Source organism: Gadus morhua, chromosome 5, assembly GCF_902167405.1.
Source record: "Gadus morhua chromosome 5, gadMor3.0, whole genome shotgun sequence".
NCBI lineage: Eukaryota > Metazoa > Chordata > Actinopteri > Gadiformes > Gadidae > Gadus > Gadus morhua.
This window is the reverse complement of record NC_044052.1, coordinates 7038576-7059137: the sequence shown is the minus strand read 5'-3', so window position 1 is coordinate 7059137 and position 20562 is coordinate 7038576. Positions and strand designations below refer to the sequence as shown.

Genomic DNA, 20562 nt, shown 5'->3' with positions numbered 1-20562 from the left:
TGTGATATGGGCTAACTTGTAATTGCTACTTGTATTGGAAATGGCCTCACCGAGCCAACATTTGACAGTCAACAAAACATGTACCAGCTGCGGGCCGTCCTGTTGTCTCACTATGAAGGCGTAGCACGGTATTTACATGCAAGCATTATGGAGAACTGCAGTTTTTTTGCCAAGGAATACCACGTAAATTAAGTGAAAGGGAAAAACATGGGACGGATTAATGCCGGATTCGGTGAAGTTGAAAGATGATGCAAACACAGGCCGACATTTAGGTACTTTGACTGCAAAACAACCATCATTTTTTTATTCACCTCCATAGCTTTTGAAAGAAAAGCTGTTTTAACAGGTCGAACTGAAACATATCCTTTTTTCTGATTAGTGTGCAGCTGGACAATGTATTTTTGGTCGACAGTTGATCCAATGGGAAAGTTATTACTCATGTTTTCGTTGCCATGAACTTGAGTTGCAACACAGAAAGAGACATAAAGAGATCTTTATCACGCGTGAGAAAAGCAGAGGCACATTCCAGAGTGGACATGAAACTTGGGATAAGAACGAGTGATAAGAGAATGAATAAAATGCACCTTGTGAACTCTGGAGACCGTCCTGATATTCATGCAACTGGAATTCATGCAATGAACGGTATGTAAATTGTCGGAAAAAATTATCAATGACTTCCTCCATCCTTCTATCTACTTATCCTTCCATCCATCCATTTACCCTAATTTTCAAACCCTCTAACGGAATCAGGATTGTAAGTGACACCGAACGGCAATGTCTAAAACCAACTCAATTACCAACACCATAGACATGTTGAACGTTCGATACACTGACAATGACTAATGGCACTTACATTGGATCACACAAATTGGACTTATATAATAGAAAGCCAAATACAGACATGCAATCGTTCCAACTTGTATTGGTATATTCCAGAACCAACCTGAAGTTTCTGGTGTTTTTGGCACTGTCAGGAATCCATGAGGGATGTCTTTCTACTGCCTTCTGTTTTGTTAAACCTTTCAAATTCAACTATATTGCAAACTATCTTCTGCATTTCCACTGTTACTAGACAACAGCTAACTCTAACCCAAACATTATCCTTCATATTGCTGAACAACTTATCAGCATCCCAGACCATTTCATAAATCCATGTGCCATTATGACCCTTGGGTAAATAATGTGTATATGTTTGCTGATAAACATTACAGAGGACTATGCAAGCGAGGTGTTGGCTAACTGGCCCGTGTCCCATGGTGAAACAGAAATGTGTTATGACCGACATCCCTCACCAAGGGAAGAAACAGCAGTTGTGTTCATCTGTGCAACACAGATTGGTCATGTTTGGATGAGCAGCATCTTTTAATTTTGTATGAAACAATGTATGTGGTTGCATTTTTGCTAATGGCTCATGTTGCATTCAGAATAATCGGATGGGTTCTCATTTGTGTAAAAGTAAGTTTGCTGAAAATGAGAAGGACCATGGAATTGCGGTTTCTGGCGATGAACAGATTATAAGTAAGCAATATGACGGCACGGTGAAATTTGAAGTGCCCACTTGTAAAGAAGCCATCCCTGTCTGACTTCCTCAATGGGAATCTGGTCAGCAAGATGCATCGTCTTATCAAACATACGGTGTGCTGCGTTGACGTCCCTCTTACAGCCACGGCGCGGTGTGTTCCCATCAGAGCAGAGTGGCTGTCTCACAGTCAGAGATCCACACCGATGGCGGCTGTAGTGTCTACTCATGTCCCTCATGAAGAAGGGTATTGGATACAAGTTGTGGATAAGCCAAAGCAGCGGGGGGCTAGAAGGAGGAAACTTCCCAGACGATGTTCCTTCTTGGATCCCTCCACCCCCCCTATTGGAGGACCTCTGAGCGTGGCACATCGTTGATCACAGCGCTGCTGTAAACCAGCACTCCGCACGGCCATCCGTCAGCACCACGCTCCTCGCCGTCCCCTCCCCGCTGCGCTGACGGATCACTGGGGCTCATTCACGCTGGCCTCCGTTCAAATATGTGGGGGTCGTGTTGTCTTTAATAGGCTCCGCTTTCAGACAAATCCCTGTTTGCAATTACCTCTCCCGCTGGACCTCTTCCCGCACCGGGCATCATTACCGAAAAACGTCCCAAAAACGGAGAGGGAGCTGTGGTTAGTGAAGACGGTAGCGCGTGTCTGGATGAGATGAGCCGCTGGCTGGAGCCCATTGAGACCGTTGGCTCCGACCGCACTCATTATGAGGGTTCAGGTTTATCATCACACACGCTACGCTGCCCTAAACCAAAATAAAATGGAGCGGGAAGCCTAATGAGCGCTGGCCGCGGGCTAGACGGCGTCTTTCATAAAGCCTGGATGGACTTACGACGACCTCTCCACCTTTGGGTTTGAAACTATGTCCCGGTCTGAAGAGGGTAATCCAAGGTTAGAAGGGTGACAAGGTCACATGTTTAACATGTGCCCATGTTAAACTACCGTAGTCCATTGGTATCCACGGTTCTTTCCAACCCCCCCAACCCCCCCCCCCCCCCCCCCCCATTTCTTTACAAATACAGATATATTCAGGCATGTGCAAGCAATCTACTGGTTTATAGAACCATGCACACACATTTCTCCCTTATATGTGAAAAGCTTATGCTAATTCAATACTCCCAGTCCACACAAATACAAAATGTTACTGAATCTCTATACAAACAGGTAATCTGCGGGACATGCAGCCTGTTAACTGGGCGCGGGTTGCATATGTGCTCAAGTGTTTGCATTACACTCCTCTAGGATCCATGGCCACCCATCACCCTCAGTCACAAATTGCAGGTTTAGCATAACACTGCCTGGTGTCGCCTTTCTGGAGCACGCACACCCCGGTGACCCCCAAAGAGGAAACGCGTTAATGCATGCAGAGCTGCACGGATGACATTTTGTTTAGAACCAGGGGTTCGCACCAGGAGTTCTGGAACAGAGCGAGACTCCCCGGGATGCCAGGAGATCCTCGAGCCCGGGGATTTGTAATGAAATCGAAAGAGTGTGTCTCGGAAAGACGACCTCAACCGGCACACACTCGTGACCACAAGCAAACGGCGGCGCTGCCGACATTCCAGTCGACAGAGATCACCTCCCGCCACCGCTGGCGTGTTCCCTTTCCCGCCTCCCGTGTGCAGGAGGTGCCATTTATTTGAAATCCGTGTTGACGAAACTGACAAAACGTTTTTATCTTTAATGGTTTTGTTATTATCACGGTGGCTTGCGTTTTACAAGTGTGAATTAGCTGCGGTTTTGATCGCAAAAAAGTGCAAACATCAGAGCTTTGCAGAGGTTTGCAGATGGGAACACCTCAATGCCTTTAAACTGATAATGTGGCGTTTCATTAAAACCTTATTTTATGAGAAAGGGGTTCAGACACACAGGAGATGTGCTTTGATCTTGAACCTTGCACGTGAGAAAATTAAAAAGGCTTTGACGGAGGCCTTCTAAGTGAGACTGAGATATAAAATTGAAAAAGAAAAGAAGAAAAAAGATCTATACATCTCCCTCTGGATCGTGCAATCATCAGTCCTCCATCTTCCTGAGCTTAAGGTCCAAAGCTACGGGGCAGCGGCGGACGTTTGGAGCTCAGACTGGGGCGCCGTTGACTGCAGCATCCGAGAGAAAGCTTAGCTTTTTCGGAAACTTATTGTTTCGGTGTACGGTGTTTGTGGATGGTGGAGATCTGTCCGAGCAGCGAGTTATTTAATACCCGCGTGTTCGGGGGTTAGGATTCCCGTACACACATATAGTATATCGCTACGGTGTGTGGGACGCAACATCGCACATTCGTTAATACCTAACAAAGGTCCTAAAAGATGATCACAAAAAAAGTATTTCTCTTTTTTTTATACCTCAAAGTGTCATCAGTGGATCGTTCATTGGGTTCATTCAGTGGCTCTTTAAGTTCTCCTATCGGTACTCAGTCCTGGCAAGTACCCAAATGTAAGTTCTTGTACTCGTTCTTTGACTGAGGAAGAGGGTGCAGGCTGAAGGAATGGGTGCAGCCTTACCATTTAGCTGAGCGGTGGTGTCCTGGTCTCTGGTCTTCTCCGTCTCCTCCTTCTCGCTTATCAGGATGCCTCGCACAGCTTCATTCAAGGGAATAAAGTCTATTTGGATAACAGACATAACAGTGGCAAGTTATCACTTCCATGTCATTGTTTTGTCTTTTCTTCTGTCGCCTGGCACCTAAAAAGGCCACAGCAGACGCCACTGCAGCCTCCTAATGAAGACGGACAGAGGAAGTGTCCAAGGTGATGTCCTGGATTTTCCAGAGGCAGCCGCTTCCCGGCTCCAGGGGTGCGTCTGCTTTAGTGTGTGCCCTTACGGGGCTTAGTGAAATGTCACGCTCTGTCTCAGAGGAGCCAGTACAGAGAACAGCAGACTCCCAGACAAGTCTCAGAGCACGAGCCTGTGCGTGTGTGTGAGCAGAGTGCACGTTTGTGGTGTAATTACGTCCACGTGTAGATGTGTTTGCGTGCATCTGACAGTGTCACATGTTTTACTTCGACCGGCAACATGTCATGGCGCATTAGGTGAACGTGTTGCATCGCCTTTTCTTCGACACCATGAGCTTGCTAACTGCTTTTTTGTGTGATTTCAAATACCTTTTCCAGACATCACTTTCAGATGGCCTCGCACATGCTTGTGGAATTACAATTATATGTAAAGAAAAAAAACTCCCAAATAAGCCCAATAATTTTAGCTGGACTATTTGGAGAAAAAGATCTTGGAGAAAAATATATCCTCAAACTTAAGCCTGATGAAGTTCAACATGTTCAGATCCAGAAACATATAAGCCAATATCAAGAGATGTCAAACATCTTTCAAACAAGAAATAGATTCCACTTTCCTGAACGTCGATTAATACTTTTTTGTGAAAAAGCAAGAAAAAAACACGTGCTCATAAAAGTGTGCAGGGACAATCTAGCCTACCTACCATATGGAAAATAGCTCAGGACATATCGGCCTGCGGTTCAAATAAAGTGTGGAGTGTGTTTGATGCCCTTTGACAACCAGTAATTCACCGTCGACACATTAGTCTGTTCCTTAAAGCCCGTCTCCCTCATGAGATTAGAAGACATTTGGCTGCGGCCAGACCGAAGCCAGGGGTTGGTCAGCGGATAAATGATTACGTTCCATCAAACAAAGTCAAGGAGTCTATATTTCCAGTGACAGATGACCATGTCTCGGACAGCGGCGTGGAGACGCAACACGGCGGAGACAGAGGGGACGCCGGCGGTAACAGTGAAGGGGAGCTGGAGAAGGAGCGAGCTTTCCAATGAAACCAATATGTTCTTCTTCTGAGCACCCCCGAACGCCAAACCACAACAATTCCTAATTACCTGTACATGCCAAGTCTTTAAAAGACAATATTCACGTTGCCGTGGTTACCCCTTCATTGTTTGGTGGAGGTTATTGCCTCAGACCACAGTTCAGCAGGTTTTTCCATTATTGAGTTATTCAATAGCCCCCTTTGAGCTGATTAAACTCTTAAAAAAATATATAGCATGTATAGGATCTACAGGCATGTGCACATGCTATTTGCTCAACATGTTGTGGTCTTTTAGACACAGTTCACCATTTTTGTCCAATCTTTTTTCCTCATCTGATCTGAACCCGCCATTGTGCTCTGAAGAAATGGAAAACCACAAAATAAAATCACCACATTCGCAAAATGTCCTAAGGTTGGCTAACTAGGGTTACATCTAGGTCATAAGTGAACAACATAATACTTGTATTATATTGATATTATACTTGGGGCATATTTACTTTGTACTGTGCAATGGAATAAATCATACAATATTAACGACTTGAAGACAGTTTAAAGGGAAATCACAGTTTAAGGAGTATTTATCTATAAATATCGGTGCAGTAACAGTGTAAAAACCTTCTTCCTTCTTCTTCTTCCTCTGCTATGTTTTGAAGATCAAGTTTCTTTGTGAGAATCATGTATCTACTGGTATTGTTGGTGATTCCACACATTCAGACCTAAGAGTTGCTGAACAAACAACAACATAGGTTGATCAAAGAACAAACGATCCCAATACCATTTGCTACTTAGCCATTTAGCAGATGCATTTAGCAGATACAAGTTGGCCATCCTCCTCAAGTGTGCCCACCGGTAGTCTGCGGTCTGTGGGCAGTGGGGGCTTCAACCCAGAACCCTTTGGCTGGGAGTCAAACAGCCTAACCACTAGGCTAGACTTCCCTGAGGTAAGCATCGGTGGTTATTCACAATGAAAATGGCTCCACTGCCACGTAATCTTGTAAACTAAAAGGAACACTCCAGAGTGGAGTAGCAAGGTCGTTTTTTCGTTCCAACGTCTCGCCATTAAAAGACAGAGCGTATGAGGGCTAAATCCAGAGATAGGCATGTCGGTAACATGTGAAATCTGTATAACAACAACCTGTCCCATGATGTACTCCTTGACATCAGTGGGCGCCATGCCTCTACATCAAAACAAATCAAACAGTCCTTTGAAGGAAGCTCTGAGTCCTGTAATCAGCCACCTTTTGCCAGCATCGGCTGCAGAGGCTTTTGCTTTACCCACGATAACAGGACAAATAAGACGCTACCGAGATAGATGACTCCAATGGTCAACCAACAGCTTGGCATTAGCACATTTCAAATAAACCAAACGTACACATTATAAAGAATAACAATAACAGACAAAAATAAAATAAGAAAAATAAGTGCAATGCCAGGAACACGTTCTGCCATGCGCTCACATGGTGATACTTAAATACAATCAAGATGTGCCACTTAAGTGCCACCCCTGTGCGTGTTCCTCCACGCCAATGCTTGGAATGCCTCCGAGCATTAAGTGGGAAGTAGGGTTAGGACTGGGACTCACACGTGCACGGCACGCACTCACCCGCTATGCGCATACACATGTCCGTTCCAAACTATAATCTATCCTAATCTGCGACCTAAAAGCCTAATTGAGTCATTGAAAGATGGAGACTGACGGATAAGAGATGGAAATTTAAATCAATCAACATTCATTTGCATTGACACACAGAACTGTTTCCCAGCTGGCAAACCAAACTCCCCAGGCTTGGGTTTGTCTCCTACTGCTGAAAATCACTTGATGATTTTACGAGATGTTCTTCCGAAAATCTGACAGCAACCGCAGATATGAGAAAAGCGCGATAAAATAATCTATTTCAATTTGACACAAGATGTGTTTGAGTGTAATACAAACAATGAAATTTGTCTACTTTAGATGGGACTATATGCATACAAACATAGAATACACCAATTCTCAATTGAGATGCATTCCAAAAATAGCAACGATGTGAGTGAATCTTTGAATACATTTCCCTGAAAAACTAAAACAGTTTTAATCAAGTAAGCAGCAGTAAGGGAGAAAGCAGGTTGGGGAGAGTTCAAAGTATTGGGTGTCGATTCCTTCGTGAAACAGCATGTCCCCGATCCACACAACAAAACACTTTTTTCAACATCACCAGAACGTTATGTACGAGAGAGTCAGTCAAGGGCCTTTCGAAAACACTGCGTGAAATTTGGCATGCACACATAAAAAAAACATCAATAATCAAGGCTAGCACAGTACATCTGCTAACACAGACGTTAGCATACAGGAGTTTATCATACAGGGCTTCAGAGGGGCCTTTGAATTATGGCAATAAATTCCACTGCCTTATTTCTAACCCAGGGAATCAGGCGGGGATAATAACTTGACGTGAGAGTTTATATCTGAAATCACCAAGGGCCTCTTAAGGGAAGCCTGGGGTGCCAAAGATTGTAAACACATTGTCACGGATTACTCGCGCCGCATCCCGGTGCCAATTGTGACTTTCGCGTTAGCGCCGATCTGTCATGGATACGTTGTAAACGGACTGCATTTTGTGCATATTGTGCTGTGGACACGCGAGCCAAGACAGACAAACCTGTAATGTTATTACTCCCCATCCTGCGCGTTCCACCTAAAGCTGGGAGCGCGTACCCCCTGATTTGTTCTGGAACTTTCCGACCAACTAACTCTCCCAGCACCAGAGATTTACACATATATAGCGTACGCTCCTTGGGGATCCTCCCTGAACCCTGTTGCCCTACTGACTAATCAAGGGGTCAAGAGGTCGCAGTCATAAACACCAGACTTCCAGGACAGGAGTGGGTTTAGGAAAATGGAGGCGCCTTTGTGCGAGAGACAGATATTGCAAAGGCAAAACCTTAAAGGATCCCATTTCTATCTGAAATGGCTACGACTGCAGCAGTATGCAGAGAACAGACATTTATCAGGCGTTTGATGGACAGAGTTTACGCGCTTTACAAGGCTTGTAGATGTATTGTGCATAAATGTTTCCCACGCATGCTCGACCCCTGGATTAACCCGAGAAGTGTCTATTGCCACTATTCCCCCTCGCTGGAAGGCTACGTAAAACCCCTCATGGACACAATGTGACCACCCCTAGAATTATCGTAGGGGATAACTCATGCCTGATTCCCCTTACCTTACCCAACCCCAAATTTGGGCCCTGTCAAAAGGTGCATTGTCTTTCAAATTGTGTTCCAAGAGGATAATGTAAATCAAAGTAAATGTGTGTTTTTGACCAGCCCTTGTCTATTTCACCGGACCGCTCGCACTGTAGGGCCTGCTTAAAAACCTCCACACAGTTCTGTCTGTAAATTAGCCTGCTTCTATTGTTTTGTTTGTGCCGTTATGGTATTCCTCATTAGGCCATGGATGCGTCATCGCTCTCTTTCCCCCCTCTCCATGTGAGGTTCAATAATAGTTCCCAGGTGTCTCAGTGGGGTGGGGGGGGGGGAGGCTATATAGGGCTAGCTGGGCACATCCCCTGGCTATCCTGTGGTTTCTTCCTCCAAGGAGGGGTATTCTCACATAATTAAGGCGAGGTTGGTGGAGCTGGAGAGGGCGAGGGGATGGGGGTGGAGGTGCATGGGACCCGAGACATGGAGATGACTGTATGTACATGGGAGGCAAGAGGCCATTACCTGGCGGATGTGGGCTTAGCGTGTACCGGCGGACTGGATGGAAGGGGGTCGTAAACATATAGGAGTGCTAGCGCTGATGTCATGGCAACAGGCCTTAGAAGAGTATGTCTCACGCACACACAGACAAACCACCCCAGTGGAACGAGTGCACTGCAAACCTTCCTCAGGAACCCTCACGGACCTATAATAAATAATGGAATTAATAGTTATGACAATATAAATAAAACCATCTGTATAGAGAGGTACAGGTATGTAGAAATAAAGGTTGTTTTTTGCTTCTGAACACGCGATACAAGCATTGCGTGTTCCCAAACGACGTGATCTTCATCGTTCAACTTATGTATGATGTGGAAAAACGTCCATGTGTCATCCCGAAGGGTACCCTGTCGATGTTTAATTAAGCCTGAATGCTCCAAAACAAACTCTGCGGAAGAATATCTTCATGTCCAATTTACTTTGGAGAGCCCTCGTCTTTGTGGCCAAATCATCAAACAGTCGTCTAGATTTTTCCGACTAATGTGAGATGATCTAATGAAAAGCCGCGGTGAGGCGGGAGGGGGGCAGCCATTAGAAATATTATCTTTGAAAATGAGGGATAACAACCAACGACAATTATGATGAAGTGCTGTCATTAAAAGAAGGTATATCTGAAGATACGTATTAAAACAACATCAATGCTCCATGTGTACCTCAGAAGGCCCAGTGATGAATTCAACCATATTTAAACGCCATGGTTTGTGTGTTTATACAGGCATGATTATGATTCCACCGTACGGAAACACTAGCTGATTAGGTTTAGTTCAAACTTTTTATTTTAAGTTCCATCTGAGGCACACCGTCGCGATGGTATCGACGTGGGAGGCTGGCGTTGTTTGGGTTGGAATTCTTTTTTAGGGATTATAAAACATTCTACTGAAACGTTACAATCCACAAAATATATAGTGTTTTCCAAAAAGATTAGAAATGTCTGACCAGGTGCTGTAGCTACTGCTGACAGAGGTGTGAGCTCGTTCCCAGTCCCATTAGCACGTCCTAGCTTCTCCTGGATGATGGTCAACTGCTGTCGAAGGCCGGATACGATGGTCTATGAGGAAAAGTAAAAAAGGTTCAGCCAATTAAACTTTCGATTGTTTAGGAGTCTAGAGTTGATGCGTATTTCTCAAACCTAGACTGTTAGATATTCTGCAAATATTAAAGAGTTACGGTTAGGGTCAGGTCAATCGGCCGACAGTCAGAGACCCTTCCAGGCTACTGCACTGCCACACAAACACACCAAAACCAGGCTGGAGAAACGGGAAATGTGAACCAGATCCTGGGTGCCTGTGGACTGCAGAATGAGCCAGCGTGTGACCAGAGTGCGATGCTCGCAGGAATGTAAACCCAAGAGGAGCCCTTGTGTTTCAGCGCTCATAACAAATGCAGAGGGATAAACACAGTCTGGAACGGGGTGCGGGGAATGCCTGGCACAGTACGTCAGAATAAGTAAATAAGGACTTAAAATTAAGTGAATAAAGCTGTTGATCCAATAAATATAGATTAATCATGGCATTATAACCAGCATTGAAACCATTCGGCGATGGGTTCAATGCTGGTTAGAATGCCATGATTAATCTATATTCATTGGATGAAACCTTTTAAACGAGTTTTCACTTTTGCTCAAATCACTGGGTACTTAAAATGGTGTCAGTGAGTGCAAAACACTGAACTCTATTATGTATTATCAAAAAAATTCCACAATGTAATTACTGAGTGATTATGTTGTAATGCAGTTGTATGAAGTGCTTCCAATGGTGTCATAATTCTGAGCTTTGCCTTCAACAGTGATTTTCATTCCATGAAAAATAGGGCAGTGACGGGCAACATATAATGAAAGGAGCACTTGAAACAACACAGTAACCAAATCAATCTTGTATGCAGTGTATTTGTAAATGTGAGTTATTTCATTTTTTACACCACAATTGGCACGCTGGGCTTGAAAATAATATGAAGAATATCCCTTTTTTGGGGGTCTTGGAACAGCTAACCACTACGTTTGTATTATTATTATTATGTTTTACAGTTTTATTTTAAGACCATTCAGGGCCTCTGTATGTATCTTTCCCAAAACACATACATACCTCGGGACAGATGGCTACCTCGCAGTAGAGTATAGGTCAACATTTGGCGCCTTATCTCTAATTAGTTGACTGAGGACGGTCGGCAAACATTGAGTGGCTGGGGCCCAAGTCGGACCATGGGAAAATCAACAACCAAACTACCGAGTGAGGTGCCAACCGCCTCCCTTGGTCACACCGGACGGCCAGCCGAGTCCACCACTGCCCACTCACTGTGAATAACAGTTCAACAAGATATACATATACATGTATGACATATATGTCATTTTTATCTTTAGCTCTTTCAACGAGTGACACAATTGGCTCCTGATTGATGGTCATCGGGATTGAAAGAAACTGATTGAAATCCGGCGTTAAAAAATGGTATTTCAGGTGTTCATGAGACCATGCAGTACACAGGGGCCGTCAGTAGGGGGAGCCAGTCCAAAGACTTATGTGATGAGTTGGACACCAGGGGAGGTAGTGCACGGAGTCAACCAAGCATGTTGAATGAGTTCCCAATGGCACCGTGTCCATCAACTGTGAGTGAGCATTACTTTTTCCCCATCCCCTTCACATCAGACTTTGATGCGCACCATATGCTGCGATGCAACCCAAGAATGCACATGAATCCCAAAAGACCAAACAAGCTTCAAAAGTGAAAAAAGGGACAGAAAAAAAACTCAACAATGGATTTCAGAGAAGTTCATCCATTTTGAACAACGATGTCATGCAACCCATTCCAAGAATAACATCTGTTGAAAGGATTGAGAGGGAGAGGACTCCATTGGATTCCAATGAATAACATATCACACTATAGAGGAACACCGGTGGGGCGCTGCACGCCGCTCAGACTGAGTACCTTCAGTAAAGTGAAGCAGCGGCGGATCTTTTGGAGGTCGGTTCCCAGTGCCAGTGTCGCCTCTGGGTCAGTGTCCTCCAGAAAGTCCTTCACTTGCACTTCTAACCTAGAGACACACATTCCACATCATTACAAATGATAATGCAGTGCACAAATATTAGCAGATGCAAAACGAGTGCATTCACTTGTCAGTAGTATGTACAAGTAGTGCAATAAAAAACACAAATACACACAATCACACATATCCACGTGCACACACACACAAATGCGCACAAGCACACAAACATGCACGCACATGAGCACACACACACACACACACACACACACACACACACACACATTCCTTGGGCCGAACCGCAGACTTCTATGTCTATATAGCGTTTTGGAAAGCCTCTCTATCACACTCGAAGCGGGACTGGAAAGCTGCCACTCCAAGAGTGGAAATCTGTATTTGTGCACAGAAATACAAATAAAAGAACCAGTCAGAAAAGAAAAACTGTTTGGGTTAACGCATGCACCGTCCCCACTGGGGCCGGGGCCTGTTGATAAACTACCAGGAGATGCTAGTCCAAACATTGGTTCTTCAAACTCCTGCAGCCCCCCGCCGGAGCTCTCCGGGGCCAGATGGATCTGGTGCAGCAGACCCCGGAGGCGTGTGGTCGTTTGTGCTCCGCTCGGTCCTTCATCTCGCCGCCGCACGCCACCCTGGAAAACCCACCGCCGTTTACATGTGCCGGGGTCTCAAAACAAACGCGCTGCTCCTGTTTCAGGGCCCTGCGAGCTGTCACGGGGGGGCCCCTGATGATAAAAAAAGGCTAGAATTTGTGTGTGTGTGTGTGTGTGTGTGTGTGTGTGTGTGTGTGTGTGTGTGTGTGTGTGTGTGTGTGTGTGTGTGTGTGTGTGTGTGTGTGTGTGTGTGTGTGTGTGGTGGAGAGAGAGAGAGGGGATCCCTGTAACGCCATGCACAATATTTACAGAGAAAGGAACCACCATCTTTCATACGGAACCAGGACTCAATCGTTTTTCCAAATGGCGGTAAGCTAAGACATGCGATGAGTTCCGCGGAACAAAGAACAAGCTTGGGTTCTATGTTGTAGAGGGAATAGAAGAACATAGTATTTACATGACCTGTTCAGCTCAAATTCCACAAATGACTGAACGACGGTCAACTGAACAACGAGAGGAATGATGACCAAAGTCCTCATTCCAGAGCCCTGAGTCTCTATTTCATATATACAGCAGAAGCAGACTCCCGTGCACTGCCCTATCTGGATCAAGAGAACAGGGGTGGAAGATTGGAGAGGATGCAGCAAACATTGATGAGAAATACATTTATAGGTCAGGGTGTTGATCTGCTGCCACATGCAGTCCCTAGAAACGTATTCCCCAAAATGACAAATAAATAAGCATGTACACCGAAAGAAGGTGATGGCAGACATCATTCAGAGTCGCTCCGAGTTTGCCTGATGAGTAAAGCACAATGAAGTGGAAGGGGGTTAATGGTTTTAAAAGGCTATCCTTGTGCGGATGTGCTTGGGGGAGTTTTAAAGACTTCAACGCTGGAGACGGGACGTCCTGGATGAGAGAGCGCCCCATCGCTGGATAATACCTGGCCTTGAACGACGCATGGGGAATAAACGTGGCTCCCGGTTCTATGTGGAGGGAAGGAGAATTTAAAATTAAGCACAAAAATGGTTTCTTGGCTGGAGCACGGGCCAGCGGGGAACACTTTTAACTATGATGGAGGCCTGGCTGCGATGCAGTGGCACACAGCCTTGTGAATTGACGTGGAAACCAACTAAAGGCTGAACACGGTGGAGTGAGGTCACGCTTCCCGTAGCTACGCTAGGCCGCAGCAAAAATCTGTTAATCCAATGTGCAGTTTTATTTGATTTCATGTTCATTATACTTAATATAATATAATATACCGGTAGTTTGTTTCTGTCGACCCCCGTTGCTCCATGGAAGGATGACTATTGGCCGTAAATCACGTTTAAATGACTACTGAATCAGGCCGCAGATAAAGCCTTGGACTTTCCTAAAACAGCTTACATCCGGCGTTGACGGCACTATAGGTCATTAGCTCTCATGCTGCCTTTATTTTTGGTCCAACACCCCTTATCTCACTTGCTTATATTGGTTAACTGTATTTTTTCCTTTCATGCTGTTCACTGCTATTGTCTATAACTCTGCCTGGTATGAGTTTCAGGCTACACGGTCTTCTATGTTTTTTTGGAAGCACTCAGGAGAGTATATAGTGGCAGATGCACGCATCTATTTTGGAAAGATGCTTCAGTGGGAGAAAGTTCATTGGTTTACTTGTTCTTCATTTTGTCACGTATGTTACATTTAGTCTTCTTGTGCTACATAAAGCGATTACTTTGTCTCTTTTAATAGATGACTACAACCTAACATAAAGGGGCAGCTGGCTGGGAATGCACTTACATTTTGTAGTTGGAACTGTAGGGGTCTAAACCAACCAATAAAGTAGTGGAGGCTTGGATCAGAGATGCCCTCATTTTAGTAAATAAGAAAAAATGTAAAACATATTGCGCGGTTCATACATTTGCGCGGTTGCTACATTTTTTTTAATATATCAACCCCTCTTTGACCATGACGAGAAATGGCCGTTCCAAGGTGAACCCCCATGAAGCCGGCAACTGGTTAGGGCAGTTGTTTTTAATATTTTTCCTTTTAGTCTTATTCCTTTGACTACCCAATATATACTCTGTAGCACAAAAAATAAACTGTTATCGTCAAGGTCTAATAATTATACGAAATTATCCTGGTCGTAAGAGTGACGGGCACGAACGAACACCCTCCACAAAAGGACAAAAGGAGATCCCATCTCGTCTCTCACTGGGGGTCTGAGGTGGGTTGTGTTCTGGACGGGGGGGAACTGCAGCACAAAATGACATTTTCTTGGAAGAAGTAAAAGAAACGAAAGTTAAAACTCCTGCGGCACATTGTAGAGGCCATTCTTGACTGTACTCTCTATATCCGATACTTTACTGCCTTGGCTTGTCTAGCATTTCTTTCCCAGAACACACTCTAATGAAGCTTTCTCTGGTTCTGATAGATATTTTATTCTAGATTTTTAGCAAAAGTAAAAAAGGACACACAATCGAACAAGAACATACAATGACAGCACATGGTGGGTGGTTGACTTACTTCTGGATCTCGTACTGAGTGAGTTGCTCTTGTCTCGGTTCTCCCGTTACCATCGCAAGCTCATCCCTGAGGGACTGGTTCTCCCTCTTCAGGCGGGCAATCAGCTGAGATGGACACGGAAATAAAAGCACACAAACGCACACACACACACACACACACACACACACACACACACACACACACACACACACACACACACACACACACACACACACATTTGTAGCTTATAGCACAAATAGGATAAATGTTCAATATTTTCTGCGGCATAAAAAGTTGAAATTGAAAAATATTGCCCAGTGTGTGTATGCAATAGCCAATTGCACACACACCAGAAAGCTGATGCCAGTGGATGACCGAATCTTCCTGAAAATATTTTTGTGGCTTTATATCTCCGATTCATTTTGAGGGCAACTCTGAGCGATTCCAGGCAACTGGATGCTTCAGCGAGAAACACAGGAAGCTAATGATAGCACACCATAACATAGCATTAAGCATATCCGGTGGCACAGAGCAGCGCATGAATTCATCGGGCTCCCATCTATGTTCAAGTGTTTTGTGAAGGCTCTAGGGCACTCAGCCAGTGGGCAGGTTGCCGTCGGTAACCGCCGTCCGTGTCCAGTTACTGCATGTTTGTTAAAAAAAAAGACACCGCTCACCAAGAACCAGACAGTGGCACTTACGGCCGTCTATAGAGAGGTATGTAGATAGCCATCTTCTCATAAAGAAATAAGAACGAGTGTGATATAGCAAGAATGTGCATTAACGTCAGAGCCATGATCCGAGAAGAGACAGTGTGACGACAGGCCACTTTTTAGAAGGCTATGTTGAAAAAAGAATTAAAAGGGATTCCACCCATTCGGCTCCAGGGATTTTTTTTAACCCCACAAACCCTAACGTTACTATGCTCCCAGCCTGCTTCACTCTGCACAAGTTCCAAAAGAAGTCCTTGAGTGCTGGTAATGAACCTCAATGAACCTGAAATATCTGCACAAACTAGGCCGACTCATTTGAGCCATTGAAGATCTAAGGAATAATTTCCAAAGATAGCAAAGCATCTGCATCCAGGGTCATCAAATCTACGTTATCTTTGTTGATGAGATCTGGTGCCACAGATCTTTTCTTGGCCCCGGTTAAAGGGGTAGGTGCGGCTGGCGAGGTCAATATGTGGAGAGAATGTTGTCTGACTGACTATAGTAAGGCTATAGTAAGTCTGACTCTGAGGATAAGCCAGTTCTTGATAGTTGATTAAAGTTCCAGTGCAAATAGTATCAGTAATGATTCTGTTGCTGACAACACTCAATATCAATACATCAATCGATTACAAAAAGGAATTTATTAAGGTCTGCACTTTTTGACCACATCCACTCAGCGACAATGAGTGAATCGGATAACAATCAAAGCACAACGAAAATCTGTTGTGCAAAATAAAGTGCTGCACAAGCAGGTTTGCAAAACAAGTGATTGGCTCCTATTTACAAGACCCTTGATTGTTTTTCTATAAACACAAGAAACAATCCCTCGGCCAGGGATTGTTAGAACCCAGACCTTGTATTCTTCCATCTGTAGCTCTTCTGTTTATCTCTTGATTAGCTTTGTGCCGGTCAGTGCGCGGTTCAGGACTTTAACCCCCAGTGAGGAGGATCCAGCCGCAGGCCCTCTGCCTTGGGTCCACGTCCAGCAGCTAGAGGTGGACCCCACCGCTTGACCTATGGCTGTCTGATGCGAGTGCAGGCAGCCCACTGCGCTCCCTGGCTCTGAGGCCAGCACGGGCCCCGGACTCTCTCGGGTAACACGTCTCGAAGGCATGCGAGGCTGCGCCTGAACACCGTGGGTGAGGAGGGGACTATCAAAACACTGCGGTCTGCCAGCCACCACCAGTATTATTGTTCAAATTGCATGTTACCGGGATATTTTAATAACTACGACAAGTTGTAAAAAGCCGTGCGGTGTGGTGGTGCAATGACCTCGTTGCCAAAATCGATGGAAAAAACAACTCGTGGTCCCAACGATGAAATGCTCCCGCATGGGTTTAATTTGATATAAGGTTTGACCTAACTCATCGAGGGAATTAAATTAATTTATGGAACCAAGGCAAACAGGTTTTTAAAAGTATTTAGTTGTTATGGTAATATTATTTTTAGTGTCTGGGTTTTCTCACAAGAAGGACAGTTTTACCTCGTTCTCTTTAAATGATGGCACGGCATATCTGGTTTCACGACCACACATCCTAAGGACAGAACCACTGCCAGCCCCAGGATTGTCTCGGTGGACCAACTAAACCAGTGGGAAGGTGGCAGCTGAATGCCAGACTCAACGACACTCCTGACACTCAGTCGCTAGGGAGCCATGGGGTCAGAGAGGGTTTACGCAAGGTCAGAGGTCAAACAAAGTAGACAAAGTTTAGCAGAGTAACGACCGGCCGCCGAGTGCCCCCTTCTCAAACACAGAAACAGTCAAACAACCCCCCCAGTTCTTGAAAAGAAACTGCAAGGTTTTAGTTAAGAGTCCCCGAGTCTAGGGCACATTTCATGGCTAATCCAGCCCGTGTTGCATTCTATAGGCATTGACCTTCCTAGATGCCTACCTCTGCCCGTAGCCCCTCCCTTAGTGTCGTTCAGAAGAGCCAGCCTGATGTAATGCTCCCAGCTGTTAGCAGACCGCTGGCCGCTGGACATGCAGTTTTAAGTTGCAGTCTATTTCAGAGGGCCCAAGCCACACAGTGCCACTGCAGCGCCAGGGACCACCACATGCTAGGAATAAAGCCCGTCTCAGGCCATGTGACACATGATGTCAGCCAATCGCATTGCAGCGCTAGGTCAGGGTGGCTTGGTGAGAAAATCGAAGAAAACCCGGGTTCAGCTGAAATCACCGGGACATGAACGGCTCTTTTGGAAAGCCCTTTTGCAGTATCTCATTGCTAGTTGGAAGCAGGCTATTTTCTAAACAACATAATATTTGCAAATAATAAGGATCATTTTGATGCCTGTGATTTTTGATAGCAGATAATCCTGTTCAAACAAAAGGCCACAGTACAGATGCAGATTACACTGACGACATGAAGCCATTTGAGATGAATGTTGTACGTTCTGCACCGCTCACAATTATTGCGCAGTTACGGAAACCCTTTGTGTGGAGAGTAGGGCAGGGGTTTGCTTTGCTACCTATACCCAAAGGCAATTCCTCCAACCCAACCACCTAATCGACAGACATGGCTGGATATCGTGTGTGCGTGTGGCATCATTAAGACTCTGTGTAGTGCTCGAGGAATCGCATTCTACCTCCCACAAGCTAGAGTTGACGATGAGCTGGAGAAGGGAGGACATTCATGTGACACGTGTGTGTGTGTGTGTGTGTGTGTGTGTGTGTGTGTGTGTGTGTGTGTGTGTGTGTGTGTGGTGTGTGTGTGTGTGTGTGTGTGTGTGTGTGTGTGTGTGTGTGTGTGTGTTGGCATGCTCGTGTGTGGGAGTGTGTGCATGTGAGACAGAGAGCTATAGATAGAGTGAAGAGTAGGGCCCAGGTTCAAGAGGGTCACCCAGCCACTGTGTAAACCCATGAGACCCCCACGTGAGGCCAACTATCTTGACAGTTTAGGGGACGAGGGGTGAGTGGCGTTGAAAGGAAGCTGGTAATCCAGACCACCTACCAACAGTGAGCCGGCGGCACCATATAGTCGGCTCCATTTTCACAAGGGAGCATATTTGGAGTGAAGTGTAGCAGCACAATTTCGATTTTTTTCCCCCAACGCGATATGAATTTCCACTTCAATAAAAGCGTGGCGTTGATAAAGCCCAGAAAAGTTGAAGTAGAGCTTTAAACACACATACTGTTTTGTAATGCCTGTTGACAGGTCTTAGTAAGATATATAAATGATCATTCGTTTCACATCTTGCCAACAACCTAGCTCTCTTTCCTCCTGGTGGGGTCTGTATTGAAAGCAGCACTAAAGAGACAGGTCTGAATCCCCTCCGTGGGGTGCAGCTTGTATTGGACATGTGCATGTATCTAGAACCCAAGACCACGGCCACCCGTCACCTCTGAACCTCGGGGTCGGAGGAGGGAGGGCAGGTCAAGGGGAGGGGGGGGGGGGTTAGTCTAGACTGGAGGGGGGAGGCTTAGCAGTTGCTTTAGCACATCTAGAAGACACGGGCAGCCTGACGCGGTGTGGCCCTTGCACTGACTGTGTACGTGGCCCTGGGGTCACTCCAGCCGCCAGCCAGGCGTGATGGTTCCCTGGTTAAAATATGTTTCATCCGGGGTGGAGGCCCGTAGCCTACATACCTGCCGATCGTTTAAAGGGACTGTGTCGTGTTCCCTTTGAAGGAGGCCCGTTGTATAACCCTGCGAGCAGCGCTGTGGCTCAATCAAGGTGCCAGGGGGGGGGCCTCCATCTGGCTGGGAGATGGCTGCTCCAAAGTGACCTCAAATAAACAAATAGTTTGATCTGAGTCAGATCAGACAAGGAGACTGCATCGCTTCAGACAGGAAAGAAAAAAGAACCTGGCATTTTATTGAACGTTGCCCCGCATCCCCCGCCCAGACCAGAATTGGTGACATCATTCGGCAAACTGCAAGCTGCTTTTTTCCCCCCAATAACCGAGAGACAGAGAGACAGACAGAGACAGAGAGACAGAGACAGAGACAGAGACAGAGACAGAGAGAGAGAGAGAGAGAGAGAGAGAGAGAGAGAGAGAGAGAGAGAGAGAGACTAAATTAAAAGCACACCAAATAAGCCCTAAACCGAGACGGGGAGCTTTGCCCGTGAATGCTTAACGGTTTGCCTACAGCCGTAACCGGGCCCGGACCCGAACGGGAAGCTGCCAGACACCGGCACAATTACTGGTCGAGGCCGCAGACTCTCTTAAAAATACCTCTGCAGGGTTTGCAAGTAGAACAGCCAAGCCCCCGTGCAGCTACACAGTAGCAGCCCCCGGGCACGGCGGGCCCGTGTTGGAGGATCAGGAGAGGGTATAATGATGATGACGACTGGCGACTCAATATCTCCTGGCGTGCCAAGAAAAGTCTCTCCAGGAGAGGCCTGGAGATCGGGGTCGCGGTGGCGGTTGTTTGGTCACGTTTTATTTTTTTTTGGCCGAAGCACAGCGGTAGAATCTGACACAGTCTGAGTCCGCGGATGCATTGCTCACTGCAGTTTGAGTATGGCTTGAAATGTGAAACACCAGTGAAACGTGAGCGAAGCGTTTCTCCTCCCTACAAACGTGGCGCTGGAATAGGTGTTTAATGAAGTGTGGCTACTGGTAACTGACCTTGTAATTCCCCTATTTAAGTCGGTCCTGCTGTTACGACCTCCATTGTGACGTGATTCGACCACGACTCACACAGCATTACCACGAGGAAATAAATCTCATTTTGAGTCATACAAGGCATGTGAGAGAAATATATACGAGACCTCTGAAGTAAAGATCACACATTTTT

General features: G+C 45.7%; 1 protein-coding gene across 3 annotated transcripts in view; it reads right to left on the bottom strand.

The window, feature by feature from the left end:
* Positions 1–20562, bottom strand: part of kif6 (kinesin family member 6) — a 53322-nt gene that overhangs the window by 16634 nt on the left and 16126 nt on the right. Inside the window, exons 10-13 of one of the 3 annotated variants that reach the window (XM_030357235.1) lie at positions 15130–15233; positions 11959–12064; positions 9976–10087; positions 4034–4132 (exon numbers count right to left, since the gene is read on the bottom strand). In XM_030357235.1, the coding sequence (XP_030213095.1) occupies positions 4034–4132; positions 9976–10087; positions 11959–12064; positions 15130–15233 (421 nt within the window). The remainder of the gene's footprint in view (positions 1–4033; positions 4133–9975; positions 10088–11958; positions 12065–15129; positions 15234–20562) is intronic. The other 2 variants (XM_030357237.1, XM_030357238.1) reach the window with 2 other exon arrangements.